General features: G+C 46.9%; 1 protein-coding gene across 1 annotated transcript; it reads left to right on the forward strand.

Annotated features, from left to right (window-relative positions):
* Positions 1-8,679: 8,679 nt before the first annotated feature.
* On the forward strand, positions 8,680-10,127 carry LOC134929203 (uncharacterized). The gene is made up of 2 exons (XM_063924958.1): positions 8,680-9,087; positions 9,167-10,127. The coding sequence occupies exons 1-2, from the start codon at positions 8,680-8,682 to the stop codon at positions 9,425-9,427; spliced, it is 669 nt and encodes a 222-aa protein (XP_063781028.1). The 3' UTR covers positions 9,428-10,127.
* Positions 10,128-10,848: the final 721 nt, after the last annotated feature.

The following is a 10,848-nucleotide window of genomic DNA, read 5'->3' on the forward strand; positions in this document are numbered from 1 at the left end:
TTACGCTTCTCATCAGACACTTTTAATTTTGATTTTTGGGTCATTTTACTGAACTTTTGTAGAATACTTGACGACACAGAGGTAGAGCAGTGGACTACTGTACTGTACTGCTATATATTATATACTGATGGTCAGCAAAATTCTGCACTGTCCTACTATATATACTGCGCACTACTAAAATGCACCACAGGTATGGATGGATAGTATACTTGACGACACAGAGGTAGGTAGAGCAGTGGACTACTGTACCGTACTGCTATATATTATATACTGGTGGTCAGCAAAATTCTGCACTGTCCTCCTACTATATATACTGCGCACAACTAAAATGCACCACAGGTATGGATGGATAGTATACTTGACGACACAGAGGTAGGTAGAGCAGTGGCCTACTGTACCGTACTGCTATATATTATATACAGGTGGTCAGCAAAATTCTGCACTGTCCTCCTACTATATATACTGCGCACAACTAAAATGCACCACAGGTATGGATGGATAGTATACTTGATGACACAGAGGTAGGTAGAGCAGTGGATTACTGTACTGCTATATATTATATACTGGTGGTCAGCAAAATTCTGCACTGTCCTCCTACTATATATACTGTGCACAACTAAAATGCACCACAGGTATGGATGGATAGTATACTTGACGACACAGAGGTAGGTAGAGCAGTGGACTACTGTACCATACTGCTATATATTATATACTGGTGGTCAGCAAAATTCTGCACTGTCTTCCTACTATATATACTGCGCACAACTAAAATGCACCACAGGTATGGATGGATAGTATACTTGATGACACAGAGGTAGGTAGAGCAGTGGACTACTGTACCGTACTGCTATATATTATATACTGGTGGTCAGCAAAATTCTGCACTGTCCTCCTACTATATATACTGCGCACAACTAAAATGCACCACAGGTATGGATGGATAGTATACTTGACGACACAGAGGTAGGTAGAGCAGTGGACTACTGTACCGTACTGCTATATATTATATACTGTGGTCAGCAAAATTCTGCACTGTCCTTCTACTATATATACTGCGCACAACTAAAATGCACCACAGCTATGGATGGATAGTATACTTGACGACACAGAGGTAGGTAGAGCAGTGGACTACTGTACTGTACTGCTATATATTATATACTGGTGGTCAGCAAAATTCTGCACTGTCCTCCTACTATATATACTGCGCACAACTAAAATGCACCACAGGTATGGATGAATAGTATACTTGATGACACAGAGGTAGGTAGAGCAGTGGACTACTGTACCCGTACTGCTATATATTATATACTGGTGGTCAGCAAAATTCTGCACTGTCCTCCTACTATATATACTGTGCACAACTAAAATGCACCACAGGTATGGATGGATAGTATACTTGACGACACAGAGGTAGGTAGAGCAGTGGCCTACTGTACCGTACTGCTATATATTATATACTGGTGGTCAGCAAAATTCTGCACTGTCCTCCTACTATATATACTGCGCACAACTAAAATGCACCACAGGTATGGATGGATATCATACTTGATGACACAGAGGTAGGTAGAGTAGTGGACTACTGTACCGTACTGCTATATATTATATACTGGTGGTCAGCAAAATTCTGCACTGTCCTCCTACTATATATACTGCGCACAACTAAATTGCACCACAGGTATGGATGGATAGTATACTTGACGACACAGAGGTAGGTAGAGCAGTGGCCTACTGTACCCTACTGCTATATATTATATACTGGTGGTCAGCAAAATTCTGCACTGTCCTACTATATATACTGCGCACAACTAAAATGCACCACAGCTATGGATGGATAGTATACTTGACGACACAGAGGTAGGTAGAGCAGTGGACTACTGTACCATACTGCTATATATTATATACTGGTGGTCAGCAAAATTCTGCACTGTCCTACTATATATACTGCGCACAACTAAAATGCACCACAGCTATGGATGGATAGTATACTTGACGACACAGAGGTAGGTAGAGCAGTGGCCTACTGTACCGTACTGCTATATATTATATACTGGTGGTCAGCAAAATTCTGCACTGTCCTCCTACTATATATACTGCGCACAACTAAAATGCACCACAGGTATGGATGGATAGTATACTTGATGACACAGAGGTAGGTAGAGCAGTGGATTACTGTACTGCTATATATTATATACTGGTGGTCAGCAAAATTCTGCACTGTCCTCCTACTATATATACTGTGCACAACTAAAATGCACCACAGGTATGGATGGATAGTATACTTGACGACACAGAGGTAGGTAGAGCAGTGGACTACTGTACCATACTGCTATATATTATATACTGGTGGTCAGCAAAATTCTGCACTGTCTTCCTACTATATATACTGCGCACAACTAAAATGCACCACAGGTATGGATGGATAGTATACTTGATGACACAGAGGTAGGTAGAGCAGTGGACTACTGTACCGTACTGCTATATATTATATACTGGTGGTCAGCAAAATTCTGCACTGTCCTCCTACTATATATACTGCGCACAACTAAAATGCACCACAGGTATGGATGGATAGTATACTTGACGACACAGAGGTTGGTAGAGCAGTGGACTACTGTACCGTACTGCTATATATTATATACTGTGGTCAGCAAAATTCTGCACTGTCCTCCTACTATATATACTGCGCACAACTAAAATGCACCACAGCTATGGATGGATAGTATACTTGACGACACAGAGGTAGATAGAGCAGTGGACTACTGTACCGTACTGCTATATATTATATACTGGTGGTCAGCAAAATTCTGCACTGTCCTCCTACTATATATACTGCGCACAACTAAAATGCACCACAGGTATGGATGAATAGTATACTTGATGACACAGAGGTAGGTAGAGCAGTGGACTACTGTACCCGTACTGCTATATATTATATACTGGTGGTCAGCAAAATTCTGCACTGTCCTCCTACTATATATACTGTGCACAACTAAAATGCACCACAGGTATGGATGGATAGTATACTTGACGACACAGAGGTAGGTAGAGCAGTGGCCTACTGTACCGTACTGCTATATATTATATACTGGTGGTCAGCAAAATTCTGCACTGTCCTCCTACTATATATACTGCGCACAACTAAAATGCACCACAGGTATGGATGGATAGCATACTTGATGACACAGAGGTAGGTAGAGTAGTGGACTACTGTACCGTACTGCTATATATTATATACTGGTGGTCAGCAAAATTCTGCACTGTCCTCCTACTATATATACTGCGCACAACTAAAATGCACCACAGGTATGGATGGATAGTATACTTGACGACACAGAGGTAGGTAGAGCAGTGGCCTACTGTACCCTATTGCTATATATTATATACTGGTGGTCAGCAAAATTCTGCACTGTCCTACTATATATACTGCGCACAACTAAAATGCACCACAGGTATGGATGGATAGTATACTTGACGACACAGAGGTAGGTAGAGCAGTGGACTACTGTACCGTACTGCTATATATTATATACTGGTGGTCAGCAAAATTCTGCACTGTCCTCCTACTATATATACTGCGCACAACTAAAATGCACCACAGGTATGGATGGATAGTTTACTTGACGACACAGAGGTAGGTAGAGCAGTGGACTACTGTACCGTACTGCTATATAATACTGGTGGTCACTGGTCAGCAAAATTCTGCACTGTCCTCCTACTATATATACTGCGCACAACTAAAATGCACCACAGGTATGGATGGATAGTATACTTGACGACACAGAGGTAGGTAGAGCAGTGGCCTACTGTACCCTATTGCTATATATTATATACTGGTGGTCAGCAAAATTCTGCACTGTCCTACTATATATACTGCGCACAACTAAAATGCACCACAGGTATGGATGGATAGTATACTTGATGACACAGAGGTAGGTAGAGCAGTGGATTACTGTACTGCTATATATTATATACTGGTGGTCAGCAAAATTCTGCACTGTCCTCCTACTATATATACTGTGCACAACTAAAATGCACCACAGGTATGAATGGATAGTATACTTGACGACACAGAGGTAGGTAGAGCAGTGGACTACTGTACCATACTGCTATATATTATATACTGGTGGTCAGCAAAATTCTGCACTGTCTTCCTACTATATATACTGCGCACAACTAAAATGCACCACAGGTATGGATGGATAGTATACTTGATGACACAGAGGTAGGTAGAGCAGTGGACTACTATACCGTACTGCTATATATTATATACTGGTGGTCAGCAAAATTCTGCACTGTCCTCCTACTATATATACTGCGCACAACTAAAATGCACCACAGGTATGGATGGATAGTATACTTGACGACACAGAGGTTGGTAGAGCAGTGGACTACTGTACCGTACTGCTATATATTATATACTGTGGTCAGCAAAATTCTGCACTGTCCTCCTACTATATATACTGCGCACAACTAAAATGCAGCACAGGTATGGATGGATAGTATACTTGACGACACAGAGGTAGGTAGAGCAGTGGACTACTGTACCGTACTGCTATATAATACTGGTGGTCACTGGTCAGCAAAATTCTGCACTGTCCTCCTACTATATACTACAATGCAGCACAGATATGGAGCGTTTTTCAGGCAGAGAACGTAGATATTTTCAGCACACTGAGCACAGATATTTGCAGGCACACTGAGCACAGATATTTGCAGCACACTGAACACAGAAACCCTATCATCTCCAATGCACGAGTGAAAATGGCGGTGACGTGCGGCTCGTTATATAGAATACGAATCTCGCGCTCAGGTTAACCGAGCAAGGCGGGAGGATCCGAGTCTGCCTCGGAACCGTATAAAATGGGTGAAGTTCGGGGGGGTTCGGATTCCGAGGAACCGAACCCGCTCATCACCAATAAACATATGTTGAAGAACAGCAACACCATCTTTTTATTTTCAAGTTTTGCAAATTCTGCTCCATTTGTATACTTATTGAAACAAATATTTACACATAATTCCTTAAGGTGTGTACACACGGTACGATTTTTTCTTCCGATTCTGACTATATAGTCAGAATCGGAAGAAAAGATAGTGCAGATCGCAAGGTGAAAGTCACCTTGCGATCCCGATCCTATCCCGATGCGCGTCCCCGCCAGGTCGGCATCGCAAGAAAAGATAGACCGTGCTGGCAAGTCAATCCTTGCTAGATCGGTGTCCTATCTAGTTCATATCGCAAGTGTTTCTAGTACCTTGCGATATGAGCTTGCGATGCCGATCAGCGTCATCCAGCCACTCCCCGCCGGGTCCATTTTCAACGCGCGGAGGAAGAAGCAGCAGCAGCAGCACGTGGAGGAGAAGATAATCGAAGGAAACGTAAGTATATCAGCAGCGGGGTTGGGGGGCAGCACTGGGGGGCACCGTATCTGCACTGGGGGGCACCGTAGGGGGACATATCTGGAACCGTGGAGGGAAATATCTGGCACCGTGGGGGTAAATATCTGGCACCGTAGGGGGACATATCTGGCACCGTGGGGCAATGTATACTGGCACTGGGGGGGGCATATCTGGCACCGTGGAGCAATGTATACTGGCACTGGGGGGGGGCATATCTGGCACCGTGGAGCAATGTATACTGGCACTGGGGGGGCATATCTGGCAATGTGAGGCAATGTAACCTGGGACTGGGGGGGGGGCATATCTGGCACTGTGGGGCAATGTATACTGGCACTGGGGGGGCATATCTGGCACTGTGGGGCAATGTATACTGGCACTGGGGGGGCATATCTGGCACTGTGGGGCAATGTAACCTGGCACTGGGGGGGGGGCGCATATCTGGCACTGTGGGGCAATGTATACTGGCACTGGGGGGGCATATCTGGCACTGTGGGGCAATGTAACCTGGCACTGGGGGGGGGGGCATACCTGGCACTGTGGGGCAATGTATACTGGCACTGGGGGGGCATATCTGGCACTGTGGGGCAATGTATACTGCCACTGGGGGGCAATGTAACCTGGCACTGGGGAGGGGGCATATCTGGCACTGTGGGGCAATGTATACTGGCACTGTGGGGCATATCTGGCACTGTGGGGCAATGTAACCTGGCACTGGGGGGGGGCATATCTGACACTGTGGGGCAATGTATACTGGCACTGGGGGGGGGGGCATATCTGGCACTGTGGGGCAATGTAACCTGGCACTGGGGGGGCATATCTGGCACTGTGGGGCAATGTATACTGGCACTGGGGGGCATATCTGGCACTGTGGGGCAATGTATACTGGCACTGGGGGGGCATATCTGGCACTGTGGGGCAATGTAACCTGGCACTGGGGGGGGCATATCTGGCACTGTGGGGCAATGTATACTGGCACTGGGGGGGCATATCTGGCACTGTGGGGCAATGTAACCTGGCACTGGGGGGGGGGGCATATCTGACACTGTGGGGCAATGTATACTGGCACTGGGGGGGCATATCTGGCACTGTGGGGCAATGTAACCTGGCACTGGGGGGGGGGGCATATCTGACACTGTGGGGCAATGTATACTGGCACTGGGGGGGGCATATCTGGCACTGTGGGGCAATGTAACCTGACACTGGGGGGGCATATCTGGCACTGTGGGGCACCGTATCTGGCACTGTGGGGCAATTTGTATCTGGCACTGTGGGGCAATGTATCTGGCACTGGGGGGCTCTCCCACATGCGGCTCTCCTCCGCCGGCTCTGTCCTCCCACTGACAGGAGCAGCGGCATGGGCCTGCAGTGTATGCGGCTCTCCCCAGCAGCAGCAGGTTAGTCTCTCTCTCTCTCTCTCTCTCTCTCCCCTGTGGATGTGTTAAGTTTAATTTTCATTTTTACAGGTACCCCTACCCTATTGGATTCTACTGGACAAGTGGACGTGATCGGCGTGGGATGTAGGTAAGTAATCTCTCTCTCATTTTTACAGGTACCCCTATTGGATTCTACTGGACAAGTGGACGTGACCGGCGTGGGATGTAGGTAAGTATGTGTGAGTGTGCAAGTGTGTTTTAAATAAATTTTTACTGTCACGGTGTGCGAGTTGTGTTTTTATTTGGGTATTTTTGTTGTTGTAGAACTACAGGTACCAGCTACCCCGTTATTTCCCTGCATGCTGGTACTTGAGGTTCTCCAAGTACCAGCAAGCGGGGGAGGTTCCACAACAAAAGACAATATTCTCTTCTTTACACACATGACTATCGGCCTCCCATCCACCGCCCACGGATGGGGGGGACAGCCTCGGGCTTCACTCCTGGTCCTTGGGTGCCTGGAGGGGGGGTGACCCCTTGATTTAAGGGGTCCCCACTCCTCCAGGGAACCCCGGCCAGGGGTGACTAGTTGGGGGGGTAATGCCACGGCCACAGGGACCTCCATAAATGTGTCCCCCGGCTGTGGCATTATGTCCCTGGCTAGTGGAGCCCGGTGCTGGTTTTAAAAATACGGGGGACCCCTACATCTTTTGTCCCCCATATTTTTGGAACCAGGACCGGACTAAGAGCCCGGTGCTGGTTGTCGAAATACGGGGAACCTCTGTCCAATTTTTTCCCAGTATTTAAACAACCAGGACTGGCTCAAAGAGCCCGAGGCTGGTTATACTTAGGAGGGGGGACCCCACGCATTTTTTTTTTTTACTTTTTTATCACATTCAGACCCTTCTCCATTAAGTTAATGGAAGCCCTGGACAACAACATTGCATTCATGTCCTCCTCCCACTCCCTTCCCAATCAGTAATTATTATTTTTTCTATAAAAATGTACAATATATTACTAGTATGATGAGCAGGCAGGCCTGGAGATGCAAATTAGTGGCGGAGGGCTGGGTGAGTTGATGGTGGGCGCACATCGGCTCATAGGCAGTAGTGGGCATTGGCTCGGCAGCGGTAGGGGTCATCGGCAGGATTCGGTGAACATTATGGCTGTAGTGCCTCACTAGCCACTGACCTCACCGCACGCCACTGGTAAAAAGTGGACTCTTGCCTGCCGTGATGTATAAAATGGGGACAATTGCCTGCAGTAATCTATAAAATGGGCATTCTGCCCTGATGTATAAAATGGGGACACGTGCCTGCCATAATGTGTAAAAAGGGGGACACTTGCCTGCAGTAATGTATAAAATGTGGACTCTTGCCTGCCATAATGTGTAAAATGCGGACTCTTGCTGCCATAATGTGGGGATTTAATGTATCAAGGGCATTGCGGGGTGTGGCATAATATGGTGCAGGGGGCATTACTGTGTGATTAAGATGGTTGAATTTTTAAGATGGTTAAAAATTAAGATGGTTGAATTTTTATTTCCCTATGGTGGGCGTGATCTGTTGGTACACGGTCAAATACTGGGGTTTGAGGTAGTCTTTTCAGATGAGGCACGCCCATTAAAATGAGGCCAGCACATTTAAATAATGAGGACACGCCCCCTTGCCGGGGGGATGCTGGCGACACATTAAGGGATGCATTTTTGGGGTAGATAGATATATATAGAGATAGATAGATAGATATATATATATATATATAGAGATAGATAGATATATATATAGATAGATAGATATAGATAGATATAGATATATATATATATATATATATATATATATAAATAGTATTTTTAGGCTTTTTGTATGTGACGGTTGTATTTTGTCGGCTAATTGTGTTATTTTATTTTCAACCAGCAATGTCATCTGAGGAGTACCGCCAATTCTGGTCAGGATTCATTGATCTGTACAATCAGAACGAGTGCCTGTGGCGTGTCAGAAGCCCGGACTATGCCAACAGAATCAAGCGGAATCGGGCATATCAGCAGCTTATTGAGTACAGTAGAGGCAAAAACTCTGATGTTGATGTGAATTGGGTGAAGAAAAAAATTTCAAATTTCCGAACAGTGTTCGTGAAGGAACGCAAGAAGGTGCAAGATTCACAGCGATCCGGAGCCGGGACTGATGAGGTCTATAAACAGACGCTGTGGTACTATGACCAAATTCAGTTCATTATAGAGCAAGAGGCGCGGGTAAGGTCACGGGACGCTCTAGATCCAGAGTCTCCAGTTCTTGTCGAAGAGGAGGCCCAGGAGAGTCTGGATCTGGTAAGTACACACACATTTGTTTCATATGCCACCCACCAATTTTGACATAGACCTAATTTTTGTTTTTCTTATATTGCAGGATGCTACCCTGGAGCTGGAGGTGGAGCCTACCACAGGCCAAGGGGCAGAAGTGGAGGAGCCGGTAGCGGAGCCGGTCGCGGGGCCGGTGGCACCCCCACAGGCGCGCCCAGGAAGACCGAGGCAAGGAGGACCACTTCTGCACCCTATAGCACCCCCTCTGGCTCCCAGCAGTTTTTTCAACGCGCTGAGGAGGTTTTGCATAGGCCCCCGGATGCCGAACAACAATTTGGCAATTTTATTGCATCGGAAATGCGCCTGATGACGGATGAACAAAAATTCATCCTCCAACGGTTAGTCAATGAGGCTGTCTCACGCGGCAGGCGCCAAACACTGGTGTCGGCGTGTGAGATAGTGCCAACTGACCCTTGGTATCACCCAAATTTGGCCCGTCCCCCCTTCCCAAACAACCCCCCCATGGAGCATGCGCCGGTAAACCCCCCTCCGCAACCGTATTTTTTTCCGTCGGGAGCCACACAGCCCAGCCCCTCCCCCCAATCTAGCACCTCGTCCAGTGGCATGTACTCTGACATGCAGAGTACACAGTCCTCTGTGCTGGGCGACCCACGCTTTTTTCATTTATAATTAGTTTTTTGGACCCGGTTTTTTAGTTTTGTTTGAAAAATCTGCTGGTGACCTTATCCTACGCTCTTGCTCAAAGTGAACTGTATTGAGGTCATTAGTACTGCAGCGTCGGTTTTGTGACCTCACTGTCCCGGACTACGGATCGTTGTGAAGACTGCACTTCTTGTGTTCCTTCAAGACTGTTTGGAAATTTGATGATGTTCTTCACCCAAGGCAAAATTGCACTGTTTACCTCTACTGTACTCGGATATGCCCGTTTCCTGTTCTGTTGGCATAGTCCCTGTCCAAAGGCACTCGTTCTCATGGTACAGCTTATGAATCCTGGCCAGAGTTGGCGTTGGCATTTAATATTTTTATAAAGTTTTGGAAAAAACAAACTGTGTGGTGTATTTTTTTAAAAATGTAAAGGGGCTTATATTGTGTTATCGGCAGGTAGTAAAAACGCCCTATAGCATTTTTAGGTGGGGGGGTGGTGGGTTTTTTTTTTGGGGGGGGGGGTGGATGGGAGTTGAGTGTTGCTGAGGTGGGGGGGGGATACTGCCAAAAACCACATATTTTTTATGTTTTTTTGGGGTCATGTTTTATTAGAGGCTAATTCAGACCTGATCGTAGCCCTGCATAATTTTGCAGGTCTACGATCAGGCACACTGACATGCAGGGGGACGCCCAGCACAGGGCTAGTCTGCCCCGCATGTCAGGCCCACATAAGTGCAAAAGCATCATACAGCTGCAATGCTTTTGCACTTCAGTAGTAACTCCCAGCCAGCACAACTTTTGCGTGCTAGGCGGGAGCTACTCGTCGTTGGCCGGGTCACAGCGGCTCCGTGTGATGCCACGCTGCTGCGGCCTGCCCCCCCCGCACAGTCTGGCCACGCCTGCGTTGGCCGGACCGCGCCCACAAAACGGCAGACAAACGCCCACGTGCCGCCCCCTCCCGCCTCAGCCTGTCAATCAGGCAGAGGTGATCTCAAGGCCACGACAGCTGTCGGCCATTCTGCGTACTTCTGACCTGATCGCTGAGATGAACTGCAGCAAGCAATCAGGTCAGAATGACCCCCTTACTCAGAAGCATACACAGACCAGTAAGATCCGTGCATG

This window comes from Pseudophryne corroboree, chromosome 5 (genome assembly GCF_028390025.1).
Source record: "Pseudophryne corroboree isolate aPseCor3 chromosome 5, aPseCor3.hap2, whole genome shotgun sequence".
NCBI lineage: Eukaryota > Metazoa > Chordata > Amphibia > Anura > Myobatrachidae > Pseudophryne > Pseudophryne corroboree.